This window comes from Lichenostomus cassidix, chromosome 7 (assembly GCF_008360975.1).
Source record: "Lichenostomus cassidix isolate B80296 chromosome 7, HeHo_3.0, whole genome shotgun sequence".
Lineage (NCBI taxonomy): Eukaryota > Metazoa > Chordata > Aves > Passeriformes > Meliphagidae > Lichenostomus > Lichenostomus cassidix.
The window spans coordinates 29,698,626-29,726,591 of record NC_139488.1 but is presented as its reverse complement, the minus strand read 5'-3'; the positions used below and the strand labels follow the sequence as shown (position 1 = coordinate 29,726,591).

At 38.9% G+C, this 27,966-nt stretch overlaps 1 protein-coding gene across 1 annotated transcript in view; it reads right to left on the bottom strand.

Moving 5' to 3' along the window:
• Nucleotides 1–24,947, bottom strand: part of CCDC93 (CCC complex scaffolding subunit CCDC93) — a 34,653-nt gene extending 9,706 nt beyond the window's left edge. Inside the window, exons 1-18 of the mRNA XM_085067056.1 lie at nucleotides 24,788–24,947; nucleotides 23,643–23,756; nucleotides 21,852–21,946; nucleotides 19,229–19,340; nucleotides 16,726–16,824; nucleotides 15,549–15,605; nucleotides 12,063–12,163; nucleotides 10,928–10,967; nucleotides 9,560–9,652; nucleotides 9,037–9,087; nucleotides 7,986–8,072; nucleotides 4,685–4,801; nucleotides 3,174–3,236; nucleotides 2,928–3,001; nucleotides 2,298–2,379; nucleotides 1,669–1,740; nucleotides 472–543; nucleotides 96–204 (exon numbers count right to left, since the gene is read on the bottom strand). Of these exons, the coding sequence (XP_084923182.1) occupies nucleotides 96–204; nucleotides 472–543; nucleotides 1,669–1,740; nucleotides 2,298–2,379; nucleotides 2,928–3,001; nucleotides 3,174–3,236; nucleotides 4,685–4,801; nucleotides 7,986–8,072; nucleotides 9,037–9,087; nucleotides 9,560–9,652; nucleotides 10,928–10,967; nucleotides 12,063–12,163; nucleotides 15,549–15,605; nucleotides 16,726–16,824; nucleotides 19,229–19,340; nucleotides 21,852–21,946; nucleotides 23,643–23,756; nucleotides 24,788–24,829 (1,480 nt within the window). The 5' untranslated portion in view covers nucleotides 24,830–24,947. The remainder of the gene's footprint in view (nucleotides 1–95; nucleotides 205–471; nucleotides 544–1,668; nucleotides 1,741–2,297; nucleotides 2,380–2,927; nucleotides 3,002–3,173; nucleotides 3,237–4,684; nucleotides 4,802–7,985; nucleotides 8,073–9,036; nucleotides 9,088–9,559; nucleotides 9,653–10,927; nucleotides 10,968–12,062; nucleotides 12,164–15,548; nucleotides 15,606–16,725; nucleotides 16,825–19,228; nucleotides 19,341–21,851; nucleotides 21,947–23,642; nucleotides 23,757–24,787) is intronic.
• Between the last annotated feature and the right edge of the window lie 3,019 nt (nucleotides 24,948–27,966).

Genomic DNA, 27,966 nt, shown 5'->3' with positions numbered 1-27,966 from the left:
TAAGTGCTGTTGTTACATGCCATATGCTGAAAATGCAATTGCCCTCCTTTCAGGGCTTTAGCCTTCAGCAGGATGGTCCTGCTTGATATACATACCCTGACTGTAAAGTTCAATAAATCTCTTCTGATACTGTGTGAGCTCAGCTCGGCTGGGTACTTCATCAATCTTGCGTTGTAAAATGGCTATTTCTCTGTTCCTTCGTGCCTGAATAGAAAGTTAGGAGGGGAGAAAAAAAAGCCTCTTCTTGTTCTCTTCTTAAAATGGATGAAGCCCCCCCAGCAATACTCTGTTATTAAATAATTGATTTTAAAAACAAAAAGCATTGGCTAAGGATCAATTTTTTTTTTTTTGGCAATTGATTTGAGACAGAAACAGTTGTTAAAATTAGAACAACAAAACGAAGTATTAGAAATTACAAGATTAAAAAACCAAACAATTTTGTACAAGTAAATACACAAAATAGTTACTCACCAGCAGCAGTCGGATCTTTTGAAGTTTCTCTTTCTCAGCTTTGTACTGCTGTTCTATAATCTTATTTGGCTCCTGGAAGGTGAGAACCCAAAACAATTGTGTGTTACAGTAGCATACAAGAGCTGCAGTGCAAAAATGGCCAGATTGGGTTTGTTTCCTGGTTTTGTCTATCTTTGGCTCCCACAATAACATAACTATTTTTTGTTTGAGGTTTTTTAAATAATAATCCATGATCTGTATTAAAAGCCTGACACCATTTACTGTAAACAAGTGCATTCAGTTAGCACTGAACTTTTGATATTTCAGTTTTTTTAAGAGTTATCAATAGTTTTTGCACTGCTTTACAACAGTCACACTTTAAATGAAGATACAAATCCAAGGATTGTCAGTACCCCTTGTCTAAGTGTTTATACTTTGATTCAGTGGAGGAGTTAAGAATAAACAAGGCACCTGAACAGAACATAAACCCCCTGACATGTATTCCAGATTTCCTGCAGTGTGGACTCCAAGGTAACTTTTTATTGCTAAAAAATTTAAGATTTACGTTTGCATTTTAATTTTTTCATGCTGTGTTGAAGAGGAGAGCAGCATCATGGAAGTTGTAAGCTGCCTTGTTTCAGAGGCATGAATGCATCAAATGTTTACCCACTGAAAATAAAGTCATTGAAGCTTTTCCTTTCCTCTTCATTCATTATTCATTGCCATCATTCTGGATGCACTTGTGTTAAAGTCTAACTTCTGACAGCTGCTCACTGCATGCTGTGTACCAAGCCACTGAAAACTCACGCTTTCATCCTTCTGATAAAGCCTAAGAAAAACCCAGATAAACCTTCCTAAGGAAAAAAAACAACAAAACCAGACATGCTTTCTGAGGAAGAGCTGCTTCTGTCAGAGGCATGCACAGCTCTTAACACAACACCCAGGGATTTTTCTCTGCTACTACAAGGACAAGAGCAAAAGGCACAAAAGCATCTATGAGTAGAGCCCCATGGATTCTGCAAGAATAACAGAATGCTGCAGTTAGTTTTCAGACTATTGTATTTCTAGGATTATTAGCCTGAATTGTGGCTTTACAGAGCTTTTCAGATATTCCAGCAGATACTTTAGTGCTTACAAGAATGTGCCAAAAGTCAGAAGGCCTTAAACCAACATTTCAAAACACAATTTGAAAATAAGAACTTAGACTTGTGCTGTTACCTGTTCCTCCCCATTTTCCGCTGCTTCAGCTTTCAAATTCTCAATATTTTGTTGTAGTCTCTCCATTTCTTCCTTTAAAACAAACAAAAGTTGATGTTGCTTTTAAATGAGACCTATTCTCTGAACAGGGGAGAGCAGGGATCTTGACAACACACACTTCTGACAAAATTTCAGACTTGACCACGCTCATTATATTTAAATTAGGAAGATTAAACAGCATTCCCATAAGGGTAAGGCAGCCATTAATATTCATTGCAATAAACTGTCTGCTTTTATCAAACATAGGTATACATTTATTTCTTACTTGTAAATATACCAGATCCAGTTAAGACAACTCATGAGTGACATGGAAAATGAAACTGAAGAAGCAAAGCAACATTACAACAGTGTGACATGGGACTGCAGTGCATGGCATTTGGAGACATGAATGAACCTAAAGTTCTTTGCAAGGAAGTTTCCAGTACAATCTTTAGAGTTTTGCAAAGAAAGCTTTCAACAGAAACCTGGAGTTACCAGTACATGGGGGGTGGGGTGTGGGACACACAGGGACACAGAGCACAAACCCAAATCAATCAAGTGCTTATTTACCAAGTTCTAAACACATCCTTGTAGGAGACACCAGAACTTACCCTACAATGTGCTTTGAACTCTTGCTCCTGGCTTTTTAGGTTTTCATTCATGGCCACCAGCGCTCGCAGACTCTGTAATATACTAAGATGCAGTAAACCATGTTAGATTTTTAGCTTCTAATTTAAACAGATGGAGAATTACCATATATCAAAACAAGCTTAGTTAGCAATAAATTTCTAATAAAACCTGGGTGAATTAAAACCCCAAATATCACCACTGATAAACCAAGGTTAAAATAAAGATGCAGTATTACACTGAGTATTCTTCTCATGGCTTTGCTATGTTTTAACCTCATTACTGTGGAAGTTCTGAGAGACTCTTATTTAATGTAGGTGAGATGAAGGCTTCAAATATGAAAAATAAATCAAGAAGGCTTCATCCACTTGTCAAATGTGTCTAGGGTTCTTCTGCTTTAAACACCTACAATTATTTTGAGCTACAGACTGACACTTTTCATTGTGACTGAATCCTATTGTAATATTTCCCTGTCTTTGGGAAGCAAGCTGGAGAATTATTTAATTTTTAAATTTTAGTTATTTGTTTAGGTTGACAAAGCAAGAAACATTGAATGATTAATTTTAAAAGCATTCTTTTTCAGAATTTCAAAGGTAACAAAGGAAGAAACTTACCTAGAATCTGCTTGGGATTCTATTGTTTCTAAGGCTGCCAATTCCTTGTCCAGCTTTTCACTGTAACTCTTAACCTAAGGGTTAAAATTAGCAATAAATTTAAATACATTTCTACCCATAAAATGATTCATGGTACCCAGTTTTCCCACACCATGAGACTGGTGAGTTAAGCTGGCAAACACCTTCACACACAGAACTTCTCTAAATGTTTCAGCTACAATCAGCACACAGGAAAACAAAGATTACCTCTGTTAATGTCTTTTTTGCTTCAGTACACTTTGCCTGCAGATCAGCACATTTAGCTTGCAACTGTTATGAAAGAGAAAAAAAAAGTTGGATTCTATATTCACACTAATTACACCTGTAATGGAGAACAGAGAATATTTGAGCTGTTCATAATGGTTGTCTGTCAAACACCAGGCCAAGCATAACAAACACTGTCTTTTCTTGTCAGCTATTCTCACATCTGATTGCAAGAATTCTGATTGAATATTTAATAATAACAGCAAACATTTACCACCTGACGTTTTTGGTGTTTAAGGCCCAGAATAAACAACAGCTTTTACAAAATAGAGGCCAACAGAATGGTGACTTATTGGACAGAATCTCTGCTAAATTGCTCAGACTTTCTTAGCCTGGTTGTACTGGCCTAGTTTCACACCATGCTAAGAATGAGTCCCATTTTATACTTCTCCAGATAAATCAGGGCAATTCAAGGCTTGCACAGAAGCACCATGGCACCAAACCACAGACATTTCCACACCAAATAACCAAGATGCTTTATGGTTTTCTTTTGTGGAACTATGGAAAGCATCACAAGAAGGCAGTTAGTAAAATAGGTACTATAATCAAATATTAAGTATTTCACAGGCCAAATAATTTACAGAGGCTAATTTTAGAAGAACATAATTTTTTAAACTCCTTATGACTTAAGCTAACACTGCAAATAGTAATAACTAAAATGGGACATGGTTTACAAAAGTGGAGCAAAAGTGAGCAAACAAAAAATGCACATGTAGCTCAGTTCCACTTCCTTTCATGCTGCTTTAGTTTGCTATTCACAACACAGAGCTGTGACTTCATGCTCCACTCTTCCCTTTCCACAGCCGAATTTATAAAAATAAAGTTTTTTTCTTTGTTTTTCATGTTTTTTCACCAATAATTCACCAATAAACTCTATTCTAACTAACTGAAAAAAATTTAAGTCTGCAGTCCACACCTCATGAAAACTAACATGAGCTGCTAGTTATGAGAAATCTTGCCAAAATTTACTGCAGTATTGAAACCAGAGCTCCATAAACATTTTTTAAAAGGCAGGGTCTTGACTGTCACTGATTTCAAAAGCTGCTTTTGGCAAGTGGTAAATAAAATTCAGCCAGGAAATTTTTACTTTACTAAAGTGATAAAAGGATTATATTTGGCTTACAGCTGTCAGTACATTTTTTCCCCCTATAAAAACAGCACTGAGATGGTTATGTACTAAAAACAAGCAGCACAGAATTAAAGGGCCCTCAACTGTTAAAATGGCAAATAGCATGGTCCTCCCCAAAATTAAGCCTGGGCTGACTGCCCCCAAGAACACAACCTGTCCTCACAATGCAAGGGCAATGCAAGCAAGACATTCAGAGAAATCTCTGTTCAGCATGACAAATTGCTGGTGCAAAAGACAGCTACCAAATCTTTCCTGGATGGCAAAAACTTAGTGATCAACCACCTTTTATGAATGCTTTCTTCTTCTTTACACACACAAGACTTACCTCTTCAAGGAGTTTGGTTTTTTGCAAAATCTGCTTGTTCAGAGATGCCACCTTCCTTCTGTGTTGCTGGGCAGCTCCAAGTCTTTCTGGTCGCTCCTCAGCAGAGAGCTCAGATTGCTAAAAAAGCAATAACAGCAGCCTTTTGGACCTCACAACATTGCTTTCTGCTTCTTCACAAGCTCAGGAAACACCAAAGTGGGACACAGCTATGGTGCTCCTTATCAAGGCCTGTGTCCTACTATCCAACAGAATGACTTACTGATTTATCTCACATCAAAATAAGGAATCAGCTAAACAACTGAATTATATTCCAAAATTTACAAGTAAGCTAAACAAAGTCAGGTGCCCTGGGACAGGTAGAAAATACTACAGTGTACTAGAAGACAGACAATTTATTTTTGCCATCAGCATTATGGTTAAAACTGGCAGAGTTCTTAAATGGAAGAAATACAAAATATTTCGATTCTGAAATAGAGGCTTGGATGCATCTTTTTGCTGAATGATAATGACATACTCAGTGTGGTTGATACATTTACCACTCTGGGGGGGATTTTTTGTGTGTGCACATGTGCTATTGACACCAGCCTTTGAGAACTACTCAATCCAGCCTGCATTGCCAAGAGAGTCTCAAATACATAATGAAGGCAGCAATCTGGATCCAGTCTCCCCTTCTCTCTGCATTGTGAAAGCAAAGCTGACAAAAAAATTATCAGAAATAACATTTATAATAGAAATTATGTATTTGCAGTAGACAAAAGAATCATTAAAAACCAGTACTATCTTGATGTCTAAGAGATTTTTTGCCTAAAATTTTTTTGTACCTTTTCAAAGTCTTCAATCCATTAAGTCTTTCAAATACTTAAATCCATCTGCACTCAGACTTCTTTTTTTTTTCACTTAATCCATTTTCCAATATTTCATTAGAAAACCAGTTAATTTTCAAGTACCTCAAGTGCTAATTTATAGCCTGTCAAAGAGTTCAATACTAAGTGCTTTTTGAATAATTACCAAATGTTGACAACTGCTACAATGCATAATCAGCTAAAATGCTACAAGAAGTGTGATATACTCTTCACTCATATTTGCTCCTGGTTCCACTCTAGGCAGATGGGTAAGCAGCTTAATTTTAAATGAAAATAACAGGCAAAACCTGTCTTCCTCCTCTCCATTTTCTGTGTTATTCATATTGAAGAGCAGCTTAATGATTTGTTATGTTTTCACATCCACAGCAAGAAAAGAGCAATTCTGACATCTTAACCCAACAATTCACATACTTTCTTTCCTTCTGTTAGGAAAGGAAGAAGTGCCTCACAGCATCACCTGTAACCCTGAACTACTCAACAAATACACACTCAGTCTTACTTATTTCTCTCATTATTTAGTCAAATCACAATTCCTTCATCATATTATGCATTCCAAAACCTCATCCTTCTCACCACACATTTAGCCTCTTACATGCATAAGATACAAATGAAGAAAAATGGAAATGCAAAAGAAACATGAGCTAAAGCAATCTGAGGCTGATGTTTGCAAAAAGAGTAAAAATCCATACAGTACAGCTTTGGCATTAAAAAAAAGGTTGAATTTCAAGAAGTGAACTTTACAGCTTGCTTTTTGAAAATGGGAAATAACCATCACCCTAATACAGAGGTTTCTGAAGAGAAATTCTGGTCTGCAAATGAAAAAGACAGGGGTGAGCCTCCTGCAGTCACTGTGGGCTAAAGATCCACTCTGCAGCAGCAGTGTAGCTTTAAAGTTATTAAGGAACTGGGTTCCAATTTGTGGAGAAAAATCCATCTTTCAGCACAGAAGAAAGAAGAAGAAAGAAAGCACAAATTATAGAAGTCACTTTGCTTCTGACCTTTTTGTTACCTGATTTCTTACTACACTGAAACAGCAGTTGCCTTTTGAATGTAGTCTAACAAGCTGTATTTGAGCACTAATCTTTGTTTAAAGATGAGCAATTTGCTACTCACTCATAATTTTCTACTAGTATTTTTAGAAGGTGAGGAGTGACACTAAAATCCTTCCTCCAGTTCACTCAGCAAGTTAACATATCATCAGAATGGAGGGGCAAGTGCATAAAACCATCAGCATTGATCTGCAAAAATGGCTCTTGTAAGAAAGGTGCTGGCGTATGACAACACCAGATCTAGAATGTGGGTTGTCAGCTCTCTTCACTGGGCTTGTGGATTCTATTAAGACTCTGATGGACAAATAAACGCTGCTGTATTTATCAGGCTATGTACAGTTACAAGGGGGTAAGACTATTAGAATTATATCCAAACATTGCTGATGCTTCAATAAACTCCTTGATAACATCCTTAATTCTTTTCCTGATGCATGCATACGTACACAGAATTTATTTTTTATCGCATCCAATAGATTTGAAAAGTGATCTATTTTTGGTTTGACTTGAATCAGTTCTTGCTTTCCAGAGCATTAATCATTGTTCTACTGTAATAGTCAAGGTCCTGCTGCCTTCTCTGAGAACAGAAGAAATGTAACATTGAAATATGACCCTTGGGCTTCTGTTCTTCCAATCTTTTAAAATAAAGAAAGGCCAAGAATTTGCTGTTGAGCTATAGGGTTTATCTCCAAAATGGGAAAGCTCCATACCTCAAATGTGTCAACAAAAAGGAAGAAATATGAGAAGACTATTGGACAAATAAGAGCGACCTATAACTCATATCTGGCAGTGATGTATTGTATGCATTAATTGCTCAAAGAGCCAGATCTTCTTTTCACATTACTGCGAAAAACAATCACAGTTGAACACAATAACTGGAGCAAACACACACACACTTAATTGCCTTGACTTCCCAAAGCAACAAAGGTTTGGGTTTGATGAGACAAGGTTCAAAACTCGAGATCCAGGGCATGACAGAACTGGAGGCCAGTGAAGCAGGCCTAGACTTTTCTCTGAGCAGGCCACAGAATTGTATTTCTGTGCTCAACACTGAACATTTTAAAACCTATCGAGAATTTGGGCCTCTAGTTTGAACAGATACAACACAGGCCCTTCTTCATTCATTAAAGCATTTAGGCAGGTGCTTAAACCCAAATTAGTAATGAATTTGGCCTGAATGCAGTTCAGGGATATGTACTATCACACCAAAAGCCTGAGTATGGTTTAAATCTCTTTAAAATACTTCCCTGAATTCTGGCTGTGCTGCTGCCTACAGCATATATCACACTGTGTGTATCAAGAGAATCCTGGCAATGAAGTTGGCAGCTTAAGGCTTAAATGAACAAACTATCAGACACCACGTGGTTAAACCCACTCAGGTAACACACTCACCTTTTCAGCATATTCAGACACAATTTGCTTGATCTCATCTGACTGGAGTCCAACAATCTGGCCAACTGTGCTCGCTGTCAGTTTGCCCTGCAATTGTATCAAGAAAATGCTTGGAGTTTTGGAACTGCCTGTATTTTCACTGACAATTTCCAGTAAGTTCTAATTTTGAACAGAAATTTGCACAATGGGAAAAAATCTCTAATCATAAGAAAAATCCAGGAAGCATTCCAGCCCCCAAACCTAATTTTGCTGACAGAAATTTCTTACTTAAAACCTCTTAGCAAATTTTAATTCGGATTTCAGAAACTTAATTTTAATTCTATTCTTTATGGTGAATTTTGCATTTGCAGTGATAAAACTCTAAGCATGCAGGCATGTGCAAGAATTCACCTTTAAACCACATGGATGTATAAAACCAGTTTTCAAATTGAACTGAATTCTACAATGGATTTTCAGTAGAAAGCATGTCAATCAACTCTGAGACTAGATTAATTATTGCCTTTTCTTTTGTGACTCCAGCATGAACAGCAACATCGTTTAACAACCCCATTTCTTCCCAGTCCTCTCATCCAGAAATCAAAGAAGAGACTACAAGTTCCTTTATACCATTAAATACAACAAATTGAGAAAACAAGACATATCCAGTATTACATATCCAGTATTTTTTCAGTGTCTTAGACTAACGCTGTTGTTTATAAATATTTATCAGTTCTCTGAAAAGCACCTTAAAAAGCATAAAATTTTCTTGCATTCTCCCCAGTAAAACAATTATTTTGAGATGAATAAAGTAAGATCATACTGCACAGTCATGGTTTCTAAAAGAATTTCATGGGAAAGACATTTGAAAGAGGCACTTATTTATATTGTTATCATTTCAAGGCAAATGATGAACTAATTAGCCTTGTAAAATTTACTATCTTTTATGCACTCTCCTTATTTAAACACAGTCATTCCAAGACTTCAGACCTGAAACAGCAGCCTGATTTTAGGAATAATTACCACAATCAACCATAATTTCAACAAAGCTGTATCAGTTTAAAATGCTACTGACCTCTTCTGTTGCCATTGCAGCCATTCCAGTCATCAGAGTTTTAATGCGAAGCTAGAGCAAAATATGAAGAATTACACATAACAATTTAACTTCTATTATTTAGCTTTTTTCTTCCAGGGAGAGGGATACATACATATAATTAGTATCACATCATGTGTATTTTAAAACATGTCATGAGGCACTAAGTCTGTGAAAGTTGAAGAAGTGGCTAAAGTTACCAAATTTAAGGAAATATATTGCAATAGTAAACAATCACTCCGATTATTCAGCTCTCACTGTCAACCAAAAATCAACCCTTTAAAAAATGCTCAGATTCCAAAACAAAAATTGAATTTGTGGGTATTTAACATCAATAAACATTATTTTGTGCATCAATTTCAGGCTCCATATTCTTCTGTGGGAAGCAACCCTCACTTTGACTATCCCTGGAAATTTTCCTCCTTTTGCAGAATGATTGGGCAGTGAAACCTGCTGCCCTCCCCCCAAGTTAGTAACTCCCATGCCTACTGTGTGTGGAGCACACCTCTTCAGCAGCCTGAAGGTCATCTTCATCACAAGGCTCAGCTTTCCCTGCTGCTGCAAGCCCTGGAGGTAGCACCGTTTTTTTATCTTCAGCCTTTTAAAGGAAAATAAAGACATTATTGTGCCTACTTCAAATATTCTAAAATGTTAAGAAAGACATCAAGGACAAAACTAGAATGTAGCTGTTCTGTTTATATGAATTCATTTCAGCTACTGGAGCATCCTCACACTCCAAATCATGCCAATTGAAATGTAAGCCTCCCCGAGTTCTCACAAGTATTCCAAATCTTCTGATTGTGTCTCTGGCTCCCTAGGGACTCATCTGGTCCAAAGATTCCTTATTCCACAGCCTTCTGAGAGCTAACAATCTCAGGAGACAACCCAGAGTATGATGCCTACTATATAGGACTGAAGTGAAGAGAACTGGGGACAGACAGACTCAATTTCTAGGTCACTCTACTGCACCACTAAGCTATTTCACTGTCTACTTCTAACCTACTGGAGGCTCAGCTTCCACAACAATCATGGTGCACATCTAATAGACAATATCCCAAAGTCAACAAAACCTTTGGGGAAACAAAATGAACTCTATAAATGTGACTGGCAGTTACTCTGAGGGGGAAACAGGCATGCCTAGATTGGGAAAGATCTTCATTTATAAAAATTAAGTATGAAATTTTTATGTGGAATATTGTGATAATGAAGAAGAAGCAACCCTAAGTTACTCAATGGATTGTTGGGTCCATGACATGCTTAATGCATCACCTTCATTATCTCTGTCTGTAATAAAAACTTGTAGCCAAATTAATATCTGCACTGAAATAATAAAACTGCAGGTATCCTGCATTTTAAGGACATTTTAAGATTCCATAATCATCAAAAGCACAGCAAGGATGCTACTTTTCAAGAAGCACAATGATTTATTTTTGGCACGGTATTGTATTTCTCTATCACATTAAACAAACTGTTTTGTAATATATGTCTACAGTATTTCTTACCAAGTTGAATGGTTCTTTAAAGGAAAAACCCTTTAAATTATTCCAGTATGGAACACTTAGTTAAAACATACTGACTAAACAGACAAGATATGTCATTACCTCACAGTAAAAATCAAACCAATACAAACACAACACACAAGCCTTCCTTCTACTAAGAAAAGAAGTTTGCAAAATAATCTGTGAGCAGAGTAATCAATTCCACCTTTCATGGCATGTAGATTATTAGTTCTAATTAACCATTTTAAGAGATGTTAATAATAGAGGTTTTAGCAGTTTATTCTGCTGTATTCTTTTAAGATTCAACAGTAACCAACACTTTAACAATGCAGTTCTTCCCACAGTTTGAGTATTTTAAATTAGTATATTTTTACCTGTTCTGTCTTTCCTGCTTGTCTGCTAAATCCATATCTCCTAAAAGAACAATAGTAACAGGAAAGAAAAATACTGTTGTTTATGACTCTCACAAATACATTAAGTTTCTATCAGTTTTCAACATAAGATATGCACCAAAAGCCAGGATTAAATTAGTTTTGAAATGTTTCAAGTAAACTAAATCAGCAGGTACTGGAGCATATTTACAGAATGATTTCAGATCCATCTACTCCTTCCATCATGATTTGCAAATCTTGACTTTCCATAAAATACTGTCATGTAAAGCTCATGAAAGGAAAAAGCAATGCCTTCTTTCCATTTGAAAGCTAATCCTGAGCTATTACACTACAGTCCATGTTACTGTTAAAAGGAATGTACTCAAAATAGTGAGATAAAAAAAATCAAAAGATCTATGGCTTTCGGGAGCTTTGGGGGAAAAGAAGCCCCAGAAGATACAAAATGGAATTCAAATGTCATCCACACTCGTTAAGTATTAAGAGCTCAGGCAGGAGACAAGCTGTCCTTTCCACTAAACTGTGAAAAGAAAGCTGGAAATAGAAACTAGAAATAGAAGCTCTGTAACTTCATTTTTATGTGTTTGGAGAGCTCTCAGTAAACCAGAGGGACTTTCAAAGATAATGGAAAAGTGCAAGCCTTGGTAACTTTGTGTCTAAATGAAAGTTTGCAGGAAAGTAAGAAGACAAAACATTCAACCATTATTCAGTCTCCTGATGCAGCAACCACATGAGAGCAAGAAAAAGAAGCAATAGCAACTGCAACTCCTTTTCCCCCACACTTTCTGGGGATTGCATGCAAAAAGGCAATGTTGATTGACACACACTACTTAGAAGTATCATGAATTTAAGCCATTTTTAAACACAAAGAACAAGCATGTTAAAAAAACATACCCTCCCAGGAGCATAAAAGCGGAACTTGGTCTGCCATTGCACAAAATATGGTTCACACACATGAGGACTGTCCAGTCCCCAGAGAATTTACAGGGTAAGTAAACAAAATCTGAAACAGTTCAATTCTAACGTAGTAGAAAACACCTCACCACAATCCAAATTTTATCTGTAATGCTTGGAATAGACACAATCCAAAACCAGCAAAGAGCTAAATAAAGCCTTTCACCTGCCATATTCCAGAAGTGTAGCATGAACCTTTGATTCCTCATCCAGCAGTTCCTCAGCTCCCGTCTGACGTTTGTATTTTCTCTGGGGTTTGTAAACCTCCTGCAAGACAATGGATGAGTTCAGAGCTTGTAAAAGATTCTTCTAAAACAAAGGAGGAATTGTTATCTAGAGTGATATACACACTGTTTGCTTTCCAACTCAATATGCTTACCCAAATAAACATTCTTCACTTTTAGGAATTGCAGCATAAAATCTTATTGAATTAAATTCTAAGCAATGTGCTATAAAGACTGTCTTTAAAAAAAAATTACAAATGGCTATTTAACAAGAAACAATGTCTCAACCTTCTCCCCTGTTTGAAAGAAGAATAAAAGGTAACACACTCAACATCTATTAAATTGATTTGGCTAATACCAGCGTCTAGAAATGTTACCCCTTTTGTGAGTCAATTCTATTTTTAAACTCTGATTAGATAATGACATGCAATTATTATTTACTCAATGATCACAGATTACAATGGAATTAAGGAAGATTTTATTATAATTTAAGGAACAAAAATGTCTCAAGAAGTCTGGTAGTAAAATGACTTTAATCCTCTGCTATCCCAGCATAATCCAATAGCTGGACAACAGCCCATCAAATAAAACAAGGATTCGAAAATACTATTTTGTAATGATAGAGCTGCTTCCAACTTAAAAAAACAAATGGAAGAATATTTCTTTCTTGATCTGACTTATTGTATAACATAAACTATTATTTTCAGCAAACAATTTCTGCACCATAACACTGCTGAAATGACTTTCCATCTTTTTCAGAGATGTAATCCCAAAGTGGAGATTTCAAACAAGTGAAAATTGACACTATTCCTTGGCAAGCTTCTCCTGGATTTGTCTGTTGCCCTTTACAATTTTTACTTCATTTCTAATCTTAATTTCTGTCATCTTTGCTTGCAGCTATTCAATCTTTCTACATTTTTGACTGTCACATGAAAAAGCTTTTTATGACCACTAAATGTATTTTCACATCTACAGAAAGGCAATTTAAGTCATAAAAATAATCACAGCTTTTATGATGGCATTCTGTTTTATACCTGTGCTATATGAAGTGTAGGCATCACACCATAAACATTAGTCTTGCCATCAGGTAATTGAGTAGTTGAACAAAACAACTACAAGAAAACCTCAATTCACCAGTCACCTGTCAGCAGCAGTAGTCCTCATCCCAATGACCAACACTGGTATTTAACATTCCCTTTTCCCATCCCTTTAGGTCTGATCATGACCATAAATCTCAAGTGCACTGTCCCCTTGGGAACAAAGGGCACATCCTTAGATCAGAGCCAGAATAATGAATTCAGAGAACAGACTGATCTTTCACACTTGCTGATCCTCTTTTAGGAGAGTGGATTTCTCTTCCAATGCACAATGATTTGGAGGTGACCTGCAAAAGAACCTTCACCTAGCAGCCATCTTCTCCTCCTACCAGCTCCTATGGATAGATAGGCAAGCTTGTGCACATTCTCTCTTGAAAATTCATTTGGTGTGTTCTTCCAGACTGCACTCATGCCTTAATGCCTTAAAAGATCTCATGAGCTAAGCTTTTGTTAAGAAGATCAGTGCCAGCTGTAGAAGACATGATCCTGGCAGAGCTCATATATTTAAGGAAAAGGTGTTTGTCTAATGATACACTGAGCAATGATGAACAAATGTTAAAAACTTCATTTACCATGAAGCTGCACCTATAAACTAGAGATCTGTGAGACAGAGTAGAAAACAGAATACAAATTAATAGAGCATAAATAATAAGCCCTGAGAAGGCTTCTGTTTCTCTGTAAGCAAAAGGAACCCTTCATCACTGTTAATCAAATATCTTCTTTATTTTTTAAAAATTTCACAGAAAGTTTTAGGTACTGGTGTCTCATAACAGCATTGTTATTATTTTGTTTCTGTCTCTTCAGTGACAAGGTCAAGATCAGCCACGTGGATGCAGAATGTTTAGTGCTATTTGAAGACAGTAAAAGTATCCTTGAAAAATTAGGACAATTATTCTGGAAATTGAAAATAAGCAGAAGCCAAATGAATTTCAAGTGCTACTTGATAGAACACGTGGTTGGAATTTGTTTTGTCACACAGGTTTGCATTCTTTCTCAGTTTAAAGGGCTATAGAGCTGCATAAATGATATCTGTGTTCAGGGGGAGCTAACTTGTAACACAGAAAACATGTCTCACTGGAAAGGCAAGTGTTTCTAGGTGGAGTAAAAGACTCACTGTAAGTCTGCTAATAATTAAGAAACCAAATCAACACTTTAGAGACTGTAATTCAAATTTCCAAAGCAAGGGCAATTATTCAACCAGATTAACAAAGGATTTGTGCTGGTCATCACCTGGAGACTTTCCTTGCAATGTTATTCTATAAACACACACTGTAATTCAACCACATATATTAGGCTCAGCAGCACTCAGGTCATTTGCACAGAAAAACAACTACCTCCCTCCAAAACCTGACAAAAGAGTAAGATGACTTGTCTGGCCCGTTACACAACCTTTCATATGGCTCCTTACATGAGCACCTCCATCTGTGCATGAAGAGCTCAGCATGCCTGGCTAGAACTGTCTGAAAAAGCACTGATTTCCTCAGAAGAGCAGGGTTTCACCATCTATTGAAGAGCCTTGGGAATGTCCCATTCAAAGCAAGCCCAGATTTCTCATTTTAAATGCTCATTTCTCCTTTTTAAATGCTGGCCTGGAATTTATCAAGATGGTCCATATAAAGCCCCCAAACCAGCAGCAAACTACTGTGAATCAGAAATGGTGAACTGATGGTCAGAAGCAAAGAAGGAAATTAGAAAGTAAGGACAGAAACTCCAGTTGCCAGCTAGACAGCTGAATTCACCTATGAGAGTGAGAGAGCCTAGGTATTCTATGTGCCACTGTATGTAGCATTCATGAGCAATTTTTCAAAAAATATATGCAAACAGTTTATCCAAGAGTTCAAAGACTTTCATCTGAAGAGGGAGAACACAGGTGAGACCAACCAACATCTGCTACTTGAAGAAAACATTTCTGAAGTAGGGCATGTATTTCTACTGCTAATTACAAGAAGTAAAAAAAGTCAAGTTCTGAAACATCATATTAACTAATTTCAAGACAAATAGCATAATTGCTGATAGCTTCAAACACACACTTAGATCTGCTGAGGGTTTAATAGTCTGTAAGCTACCTTGTGACTTTTGTTTGACAATGTGAAATCCCACACACTGTGCAGGCAGTTGATTTGGTTTATCTACTCATAGAGTGCACACCTAAAGGGTTTTCAATCTGATATACTGACATTCGAGACCTGTTCAAAGAATGAAGTTCAATATGTAACTTAATTGGGATCTTCTCATGAGAAAATCCTGGCTGCACAAAACAGAATTAACTACCTCCATCTCATTACTAAAATCACTCACTTGATCATTAAAAAAAACATATAACATACTTACAAAGATATCAGTAACCATTTTGATTGCCTTCTCTTTTCTTTGCAGGAATTCATCATCCTGAAAGACATTATTGGGGGTAATTAAAAATACCAAGAATGGAGTTTAAATCTCAAACACTCAAATGATTCTGTGAAACAAAGCTGTCAAATAGTTTCTGAGTTGCCTGATTATTTGGGGAAATGTTAGTGATTTGCTGTAACACAGAAAAGTACCTGCATCTCCCATCACAAGGTAGGTAGGTCATTAAAACTGTGTGGAAAAGAGAAGTCTCCTCTATTGTTATTTTAGTTTCCAAGCATTAAAAATAATAATTAAAAGAGAACCAAAATCAAAACCACCCCAACCTAATAAAATCTGTCTATCCCAATACTAGGGGCATCTCCTTTAATCCTGCTACTATGAGACAAAACTTGGGCTCTAGGTGTTAAATATGGAATTGCTTTCTGATATGTTTGAACAGAACTGATGGATTTGCACTACAGCCACATACCCAAGCTCATTCCATCTCTCCTCCTCTACCAAGGAAACTTCACCTCATCAATGAAGAAATAAGAGAGCATTTATATATTATGAGAAGAAGGAAAGTGATCAAGGTATCCTTCAATCCAAAGCTGATCTTGCCATTATGCTTCCAGATAAAACTGCGCCTCTCACTCCTCTGGTAATCATACTTCACCAGAGAGAAATATAATTATTTTTAACCCAAACTGACCCCTTTCTCTCTTTCCCAAAGTTCAGTTTTCGAATGAAGTTTTTTAGGAATCTAATTTTCAAGAACAAATTTTGGGGTTTGGGTACAGGGAGACAAGAGCTGCCTTTCAGCATTCTGAAATAAACCCCAAATCACAGAGCATTAACAACTTATCAATTCTCAATCAGCTGCATTGGCTTCTCCACAGTATCCTGGGTGGTTTTGAACAGCTAGAATGACAGGAAATTAGCAAATACTGCAGGAAAACTAAGGTAATCATTAAGCAAAAGTTAACCAGAATCAACAAAATTCTCTTCACAATAATGCTTAAATTTTTTCCCAGATGAATTTGTAGGGGATTCCTTTAGCACTGATTCACAAAAGGATTGCAAAAGCAAGTCTGGTATATCGTGTGGATTTCAGAGCTGTGAGGTTGGTACTGCATTTGACATATTATAACAGAAAAAAGAACTGGCTTGATCTTACCTCTGGCAGTCTGTGAGTTTTTTGAAACTGTGATATAGAGTAAGAACGAACATAATCTCCCATTTCTTCCCTTGTTTCTATTGCACGTTTCACTAGCCACTGAAAAAAAGAAGAAATTATATCAGCTGAAAAAGGAAGAATAACAGCAGCAATCGCCAAACTACTGCATGTGAGTAAACATGGTACCTCTGAGGCCTAATCCTAACAAAATGATTCAGCATTAGCTATTTTATAAACTTCACATTTCTTCTTCTTCTGTGCATATGTTTCTTCTGTGAAATTCTCCTACTATAGTTAACTCACTGGTTTATAAAACTACAGATCCAACATATAAAGACATATCTTCAACCCTATGAAGATGTGTTCATGAAGAACCACATGCCTGTGCAAGAAAAAAAGACTTCTGACATTTATAAGACCACACAAAAAGCCACAAAATATTGAAGTACATTTTAAACAATGCTGGAGAAAATAAATCTTGCAGGCTGTTGACAGTCTGTGCAGGAGGTCACAGAAGAGATGAGATCAATCGTGGGATCCAAGTTTGAACCTGCAACTGTTTCCTGTGCTAAAACCATGAACCCCTGGAAAGCGAGTGGAACATGATGACAACAAGAGATGAAAATGCAGACTATTAATTACTGAACACATCTCAACACAAGACTGTGTACATACTTTTGTCTGTGATCATAAGCAGGATTTACTAAGATGAACAACATTGCTGCCCAATGGAATATTTGTTCGACTTTTTTTTAATTACTTTTTTTAAAGTTCTGCTACAGTCCATGGCAATGAGCCAGCTCAGCCTAATTTCTTCCTGTAGGGAAGGATCCATCTAAATTCTTGCACAGTGAAAGAGCTAATGGGACACAATGCCAGGCTTAGGGGAAAGCTTTTGTATTATTTGGAAACTGATTTGACATTTGCAGATTAAAAGTAGAATCTCGAGTTTAGCAGGGCATTGAGTAAAATTCCAAAATCAAATACACAATTCCTACATAGGAATATGTAATCAGCATTTTATAGCTTTTGCATGGTCTTTTTCAGAACAAAGTATACTGGTGACACCAACTTCCTTGAAAGTCTGTCTTGGCTGGGATGAAATGAGGAACCTACAGAGTGTGGAACAGGCAGAACTTCACAGGGACCTGGCAGAAAGCCACAATTTTTTAAGAAAGATCCTCTACGTACAAAATATTAAGCCCATCAAAAAAGATTTTATCACCAAGTATGGGTCAGCTCTACCACCTACTGGCCAGCTACCAACACGGAGAATCACAGCTCTTGGAGAAACCCAGAAGCAGATTTCCTCCCTGTTCAGAACTAATATTTCTCCTTTTCAGAGGTTTGGAATCAGGCAGGTGAGAGAAAAGAATGCCTGCTGCTATAGTTTTTACAGCAGGAGGAATATTTTTGTTGTGAAAGAATCCTTGATAAATATAACCATTCATTGCCATCAAGTGACCAGGGCAAGAAACTTACCTGGGTTGATTTTTTTTTTTTTTTCTGGAGAGGAAATAAGAGTTCATAAGCCAAAACTCACATTAGCAAGATACAAACTTTCCACCTTATGCAGCATCATCACAGTTTGAAAGCTGTGTAGCAGTAGCACACACCACAGAATGTTTTGTGGGGAGTGTAGTTAAGTGTGGTTTTCCTCAGGAGCTTCCTACTAGAAGGTAACAGGAAAGAGCACCAGGAAGTTTCCCCCACTTCTTACAAACTGAAATTTAGATTCAATTCTTACTTGCTAAATTCCTTCATGGCATGAGGTAAAGAGATATTTAATGGAAAAGAAGCTTGTTTAACAGCCTTCATTTTCTCTATCTGTCAGAGATACATTTCCACATACAGATGAAAGGAAAATCAAAAAACGATAACAACATGCCAAGGATTCTCAAAATACCACACGTAACTGGAACACATCAAGTGTTAGCTTAAATCTCAATAAACTTGAGAACTATGCACATGGTGAGTTAGTGGTGCTCAACAAATACACAGTAAGAGGTTCACTTGTCAGAACACAGTTTTTAAGTGACACGAAATAAGGATGAATTATGCTTAGAGAAACGACCCCAGTGGCCTTTGCCTTATTAATATCCTTCTGATTCAAGGTCCATCTGCATAACTCACTCCATAATCTTAAACACAGACTGTAAGGTATTTGTTCTATTTCCCAGTCTGGCAAAACAGACTATCAGATTCCACAACAAGATTAAACTTTGTCTTTAAGCAGACATTTCACAACAGGCACAATCTGACTCCATTGTAAAGAATTCAGAGAGTTTCTTTTGTTTACTTTCTAAATGTGGATATAACAATAGTTAAAAATTTTATCATATTTAATGTCACTCCATTCTTTAAAAACATTAACTACTTCTCTGTGATTACATATTCCAAAGTTAAGTAAAGCGCAAAACAATATCTCAAAGCTTTGTTAAGTTTTTCATACAAGTTTTATGGCCTTTTTCAGCAAAGTATCAATACACCACAAAATTATTACCTGTACAACAGGAAATATATGAATGAAATCCAGTCCCTGGATCTGATGTGGTTCCAAACGATGAGGACACTTCATTTTTGGTAATACTGACACAATTTTTTCAGTTAAGGCACTATTAAAAATAACAAAAAGACAGATGTATATATGCTACAATTTTCTTTTGCAAATTAAAATTTTTGCAAACACAGTACTTCAAAGATTCCCTCTAGTGGCTTCCACTATATATACTGAAAAGCAGTCAAACTCATTTACAAAACAGCTTTTACAGGTACTATTTATATCATCAGTCTGTGAAGAGATGATTAAGCCCCACTTGCAAGCTTCTGCCTTGGAAATTCATTTAACTATTACAGAAAATTTCAAGACCTGCACATCTGGACAGATTAAATACCCACGTAAGATACACCTGCAAACACCTTTGCAAATCATAGTGTACAGCCAACATGAAGAGAAAGTAGCTTTAAGAACAGTTACATTAAGTAAAAGATATGTACTCCAAGGAAGTCCAGAATCAAAGGTAAGGACTTAAAAATTTATTTAGCAGATAACTCAAAATGTATATTGATGTTACTCCTGAAGCTTTCTGAATTTAAATATATACTGCACTTAAAAGCTAAATACACAGTATACTTCACATACTTTTCAAGTGACTAAAACTGAATTTGCTGGCAGCAATCTTATTCTAGAGCTCACTAAGAGCTGTTTAAATGAAAGGATTACCCTGCCACAAGGGATCCATCTGCAAGAAATTCATCCAGTTTCCACTGAATACCTAATTTTAGGGCAAGAATTTTTTTTGCTGTCAATGTTTTCAAGTACATTTTTAAAGCAGGTGTCACCACTGAGGATGAAAACTTTACTAGTAAAACCACAGATACTTACCCATGAAGGAAAAAAAAATTAACTGGTCTAGTATTGACCTCAATGATATTTAGTACTGTCCAAGTGGACAACTGATATTCTGGAAGAACAAAAGGGAATCAAGAGCTACGAGACAGTGACCGAAATCTGGGAATAGAGCCTGAAATCTTACACTTCCTAGAGGGAAGTGAAGCACAATCAAAGCAAATGCAACTAAAACAAAAGCTATTTATCCAATAGATGCAAGATCCTATCCTAATGTATGTTTTCATGTTTACTTCAGCCCAGTAATTTAATAACAGGACACCCTCACAATGTCTTTGGAATAATACTGAGAAAACACCATTTAACTTTTCCTTATCTTGAGAACACCACAGAAGCCCTGAGCCACTACCAATACAAACAATACATGGACATCAAAACAGCCTATGCTTGTGTGATTCTGAACACTTTGAATTTACAAATAAATCATTGTTGCTGTTTTGGGAGAGGAGCCTGGTTTTTGTTTTGCCAGTTTTGCATCCAGTCAGCTGGAAAAATAACAGAACATTTTGAGAACAACTTAACTATTTCCTACACTGCTGTTCTTAAGGATAACAAAGATAAAAAACTACCACCACCATCTTCATTCATCTTCATTCCTAGTCTCTACTTAATTCCTTGCACTCAGCAATGTTTTATATAGTTAATTATGTATGATGATTTGAGTGTACCCAAATGCAATTGCAATATCCACAAATATTTATTTTTAAAAGCCTTGTCAATGCTCTATGACTTTCAAGAAAACAACACAGAAAGATGTTCTTTTTAGTTGCACTGGGTAAACAAGCCTTTTCATGCCATTTTAACTTGTCAGGCTAATCTTATCTCCTCTAAATTTTAATTATGGCTCTTTTATCACAGATACACATAAAGAAATAATGGAGTTTAGAATGTGTTCCCTTTCCCAGCATAAACAATGTTTTTAACCTCCCTACTGCAAGAATTATCTGGCTTATGAGCAAATTCCATGCATAAAAATGAATGAAAACAAAATGTTGTCATTGGGTCCCTCAGAGGAAGGAAATCCTCCTCCTCAGTATGGGGCAGGTAACTATTTTGGCAACAATGACATGCTTTAAATTCTGTTTGCTGATGCCTACAATTCCAACGCAGAACCATAAAAGGGAGTCAAAGGTTATTTACACAGCAGAACTGCAGACATAGGGAACTCAGGGAAGGTCTTCTAATGTTCCACTCCAGCTTCCAGCAGCGTGGTCTCCCTCTGCCCTTTGCTTTGGCCTCTGCATCATCTCCTTGTGCCAGCACAAGCATCTGTGCAGCTGCACAGAGAACTAGATCCAGGAATTCATTCATGTTAAAACTATTTTCTTTTTTTTTTTTACTTTTGGGTTTTTTTGTTTGGTTTTTCATTTTTTTTTTTGGTAGGTTTTAATCTGGATCAGTTCCCGATTCAGTTTGGTGTGGAGCCACATAAATGCTTTCAGTGCTTAGTAGGGATGTAAGAACATGGCAGCCCAGTGGGAATAGCCCTGCCTTTTTTGAAATAAGCTTCTTTCTGGTTTTAGAATTTGTGGAAACACAGTCTGAGAAACCCAGAAACCTGTGCAATGTTTTGTAAACAGACAGTCCTGAAAAGCAGGAAATTTGAACTAAAACTGTTTCTTAGAAACAGAAAAATAGCAGGTAACATCCCCCTCCCCATCTACTTTTATTTTCTAAGAAGAAGAAAAATCCCCCACTTGCCATTTAATCAACTTACATTTTTTGACCAATAGTAGAGTTTTCCTGAAATAATAAATCCACGTCGATATCAAAGCTGCAGGTAGTGATGCACCACGTCATGCCTCCCACCACCTGGCAAAGGAGCAACAGCACAGTCAGGGCCATTTTAAATGAAAGAAGTAAACCCAAATACATCCTCAAGGCTTTATCTGTTTAAGAAAAAACATCTCAGTAATCTCTCCATCCTCAGTGTCCTCTCTGCTCTAAGAGAGACTGAAACAGATAGCACAATCATACAATTCTACATACAATACACATGTACAAGAAGACAGAAACCAACCCAGCAGTTATTGACATTCTAAATTCTTCTCTTAGCTTTATGTATTATTTTTGAAACAGCTCTCAGATTGAAAAAGGAAAACCAAACAAAAAACCAATGGATAAAACATAACAGCATGTTAAATGTCATGACCTCTAAAAAGCAGCCACATCAAAATTTTATCAAGGATCATAATTACTGCATTTATACATTTACCTTTATTTATACATCTTTGCTATTATTATTTCTTGCTTGCTGACACATGCAACACAAAGTGCTAGACACAGTATCAGCACAGCAACAGAAACCCCCAGCTCTGCAGAAATCTCTATTTCAGGCCCTATTCTGACATATACTTAGGCATACTTAAACTCCTGAGCCATTCCATCAACTTTACATAAATATTTAAAGACAACCTTGCATAAACATGTGCAAGATAACCTAAATGTACGCAAAAGCAAAGAACAGAGAAAGGGATTAAAATGTGGAGTCACTTCCCAACATCGTGCAGCAAATGAGGAAGCTTGATTTCTAACAAGGTTTCTAACACATTACCCCACATTATACCCTCACACCCCTGTAAGTAATAACCTACATATCCTCTTGCATTAGCAGCATGATCATTTTCACTAGCAATGCTCATTTCAGTGAGGTTGGGCACTGCCATCAAATGGTAACTTTGCAATTGTATTTAAGCAAGTATAAGTGATTTCTACACATAAATGCAACAATGTTACATCCTAAGGCAGTCTCCTTGAAACTCCTCTGTCTGTGAGCACAGACTCCTGAGCAGCTACTGTTAGCAATACCAAGGAGTTTGAATAAAATAAAATTGCATTGCAAAGTGAGGCTGTGCTATGATCAAAGAGAGAGTCCATTTCAAGGCTGCTGTAGTTCTGTGTTTTCAAACCTTGGTTCAGGAATTTCTCACAGAGTCAGCACTAAAACAATTCAGAAATCTCTCTTCAACCTGAACTTTGTTCACTGTCAGTATCACACGCTTCCTGTCTATGACAATGAAAGGTTAACAAATATGACATTCTAAAGACATGTAAAAACATCCCCAAAATAATCTCACCAGGCTAACTGTTCCATTCTTACAGAGACACTTCCTCATTTCTCATCAATGCTCCTTTTAAAACTACCATACTATCTCCGCCTATCCAGTCTTTCTAGCTATTCTAACTGCTGTTGAGAGAGGGAGGAAAATTTCCTTTGCACAACTCTAATACAGGCCATAACACCCACAAAAAAAAAAAAGCAGACAGCAGTTAGTTTTGATTCAATTGTCTCCTCTAAAACAGGCCTTGCTGCACGAAATCATCTTCCAGGTCTGAGGAGGTCCTGTCTGTCTGAAACTAGGTCATTTGCAGAATTATTCACACAGGGAAGCCCCATAGGTTGCAAATGGCTTTTATAAAGTCACCTAGAATTGCTAAGCAAACTGGCAAAACATATAAACCTCATATACTTAAAAAAAAGGATTTAAAAACACTGTACTGGCCTCACCTTGTCAAAGGGTGATAACCCCTTGATTCTTGCTCGAAAATACCCAGCAGCCACCAACAGCTCCAAAATTTCAGTCAACTTGATGTTTTGTTCCTCATCTTCTCTCGTTTCAACCTGACAAACAAACACAACACTAATTCAGCCTTTCTCATTCATTTGAAGAACAAACACTTGCCAAACCTAATCTTAGCACAGAACACATTATCAGGGAAAACCTGCCTTCCATTAGCAACCTGGTTGTTAATTTGAAAGACATTAAAGAAACAGGTAACACATTTCTACATGGATTTAACATCACATGTTTTCACATAGTTAAATACTTTAATCTGCTTTTGCTGTTCAAACTCCTGGCCCACTGCTTGCCTCCAGCTAGCGAGATGGTCCTATTGCCATAAGCCAGTAGTGAATTTATTCTCCATTTCACACATTTCTTTCAATTTCAGGGTTCATAAAATTACACGCCTCAATTCCACCTCTGTCCCAGCCAAAACCAGGACACGCTTCTATAGTCCTTCTACAAAAACAGGAGGAGACATTCACGTGGAATTCCACTTTCTGGGCAATACAATTCCACAGCACAGCAGTAACAAAAGTGAACTGTGACAGGCAGCCCGGACAGCCTCAGTGCTCCGAAGGCTCAGCAGCACAGCCAGCCCGTCCCAGTGCTTTTGTCCCCAGCTCACAGGATGAAACCCCACAGCTCCGGGGATACACATGATTTCCTAGAGGCACAGAGCTCCCGAGCACCGCGGCCCTAGGCCGGAGAGACGGGAACAGGGCTCCAGGTGTCCCCGAGGGCTGCAGGGACCCACCTGCACACCTTCCCACCTCCTATCCTTTGGACACCCTCTCCTCTCCACCCTGCCCCGGGAGCCGGGCTCGCCCGGCTGGCAGAGGGACACGGCGGGCGATGGAGCACCGAAGGTGACCCGCAGAGCGCTGCCGGCAGCCCCGCAGGCCTCCCCGGCCCCCCGCGCCCCCCGCGCTGCGCGGCACCGACCCCGCGCTCCCCGCCAGGGCCGGGAAGGAGGGCAAGGAGCGGGCGGGGATCGCGGGGACGCCGGTGCAGCGGGGCCGGAGGAACAGCGGCCGCGCCTCGGCAGCGCTCGGCGGACGGGGGGCAGGGAGAGACGCGGCTCCGGTACCTCCTGCGGGGCCTGGCGCTCCTGTCCCCGCGGGACCCCCATCGCCCTCCGCCGCCGGCCGCGCCGCTGTCACGTCCGCTCCCCGCCGCCGCAGCGCCCCGGCGAAGGGGTGTTCCCGGCCGGCGGCTGCCGGGTTCCCCCGCCCCCGCTCAATGGTTCGCCCGCACCCTCCTTGCGTACAAGCGCATCCGGGCCGTGCCATTCGCGGCCGGGGGGGTGCAGGGAAGGAGGGCGGCGGCTCATGTGACTGGCGGACTGCGCGGAGCGAGCGGCGGCGGCCCCGCCTGTGGGCTGAGCCGTGGGGGGTGCCCCGGGTGCTCCGTGCCCGCGGCCCCTCACAGCGCCGCTCCTCCCCGCGGGCCCCGGGCGCTTCCCCTCCGCCGCGCTGCCCTTCGCCCGCCGCCGTGTTCTGCTTTTTTTCCTTTAGCAAGGGGTCCTGAGGCCTCCCGCCAGCATGGAGGACAAGTTACTGAGCGCTCCCTGACTGCCAGGCGCCTCACGGCCGCTCGTGCCCCTCAGGGTGCTGGCACTTCTCGCTGCCAGCCGTGTTTCCTTCGGTGACATAACAGCTCAAGGGGGGTTTAATTGTGTTTTTTTCTCCCCTGCACACAGGTCACGGAATCACTTAGGTTGGAATCATTTAGGTCGGAAAAGACCCCAGAGATCATCAGGTCTAACACGGACCACGTCAACAGGACCATGGTGCCAAGTGCCATTTCAGCCTTTCCTTAGACACCTCCAGGGACGGTGGCTGCACGACTTCCCTGGGCAGCGCATTCCAATATCTAGTCATGCTTTCTGTGAAGGAGTTTTTGCTAATAGCCAACCTAGACCACCACTGGCATAGCTTAAGAGGATGTCCTGTGATTCTGTCACTGTTGCTTGGGAACAGAGCCTGAACCTCACCTGGCTGTGCCCTTCTGTCATGGAGCTGTGGAGAGTGGAAAGGTCACCCCTGAGCCTCCTCCAGGTTAAACACCTTCCACTGCCCCAGTTTATCAGGCTTGTGCTCCAGTCCCACCCCGAGGAACCCCCACAATTTGTTGGGCACGTCGTGGGGCCATGTCTGAGCATCCCCTGGTGGGAAGGTGGGCACCTGGATGTGCTGGAGCCTGGCAGATCCTGCAGAGTGATGGCTGTGCTGGGCTCTGGATGCTGTGCCCAGGAACTGGCTGTTGGCTGGTGTCAGATTCGCGAATAAAATCACACCAGTGCACAGGGATTTGATGGGCAGAACAGCCTGGTAGCAAACCATGGCGGCATTTCATGGGTAGCATCCTTGTTGGCGATAGCTTCGGAAGTACCTGACAGGGGCCTCTTTTCAAGTATATCACAGGTGTTCTGTTTCCACACTCTTTACCATACAAAGAGAGTTACACAAAATATAGGCTGTGGCTGGAAGCATGACAAGGCAAAGGAACGGGAGTACAGTGTTCCCTTCCCTTGGCGGGCAGCAGAGCATATGTGACACAGTCCATTCTGACTGCTGCCCTGACAGAATGATCAAAACAATGATGATAATAATAATAATAATAAAAGCAAAAATAGGCCAGACCAGTTCAGGCCATGTGCTGGCGTAACCACTGGCCACATCTTAATTAGAGTTGCAGAACACTGTTCCATAGCCCCAGAGGCTAATGTGGTCACCGCAGCAATACAGGCTTTCTGCTTTTTGTCTGCAGAGAGCTGTACAGCTCTAATTTGATTGCCATGCAGAGGAAGACTGAAGCCAACAAAAAGCAGGGACAAAGAGAAGGGTTGAAACAAGAGAGCATTAGGAAGGGATGTAAACAACTTTCGTATGCAGCAGCAAGTGCAGGTTGTAAGGTAACTGCTGAGAAGAAACATCAACTTAAAAAAAAATCTTTCTGAGCCATAATATGGTCATAAAATTCCTTTTCAAAGAAACACAGTGAAGGAAAAGGATAAATAAAAAGCCAAAGGTAGTATGAACTAGGGGCTTAAGTAGTAACTGAGTATCAGACAAGGGGGGGAACTAACCTTCCCTGGGAAACTACTGTTTCTCTGGATTTTTAAAGCATAGTAAAGCAAAGGAGGGAGACAGGGGTAATTAACTCCTATGAACTTTAAAACTCATGTAACTGGCCCTGAAAATCACAAAGCTGGCTTGAAATGATGTACTTACAGAAATGTAATAGGTTCTTTCAATTTGCTCTATGTCTATGAGACCACGAGGACTGGAAACATTTTTCTCCTTTATAGGCTGGAATTTTCCTTCATCTGATACGTAGTTAGGAAAGAAAAAGGAAAGTAATGAAAATATAAAAATCTATGTCCATTACAACTCATCTTTGATCACCTGAACCTCAATAAAATACTTTGCAATGGCATTGCTTCCCAACACCTAACTGTGATGCAAATTCCCAAGTTACCCAGACAGAGCTGTTGTCCTCTCTGACATTTGGATAACCAATCTTCTAAATACCAATTAGGTTTAAAAAGAGTTCCAAGAGGGGTACCATCTGAAACAGAAAACCCTCCCTTCCTTCAGATTTCCAGATTTTGTGTTTGCAAATCTCTAGCAGATTCAACTTAGGCTTGGTTTTCCCAGTCCCTACTTATTTTGATCTGTGAAGGCAAGTGAGCTCTGGCTCTTGGTGCAATTGCTTTCAACAATCCTGTCTTGATTTTTCCATTTCTTTAATGTTGATCCCACAAAGCTGAGCTAAAGAGTTTCCTCCTTTTTTTTATATAGCCACGTGATGAATTTGGCTGTTCAGGCTGGACTTGTGACAACATCAAACTCAGTCACCACTGAAAATGTAGCAATAGGTCTCACTGTATCTTTTAGAATGTATTTGTTTCTTCTTGAAATGAGAAGAAGAACGTGAGATGGAGTTGTAACAACAGCAGCAAGGGCTCCACTCTTTGTAGAACAGACACAGTCAGATAAACATAGTAACTTAAGTAACTTTCCAATGCTCTTTATGCTGAGAAGGCCTGAAAGAGATTTATTTCCATTCTGCATGATAGATGAAGTAAATACAACTTCCTGTGCAATGATCCTTTGTACGGCATCTTCTTGTTAGGGTACAATGTTCTTTTATGGATACCATAAACCAAAGTGTCATGGACAGATCTCAGAGTAAATGAAAAGAATCTCAGTGGTTGCACTGGGCTATGGACCTCGGTGCTGCCATGACTGCATCTTCCCAGCT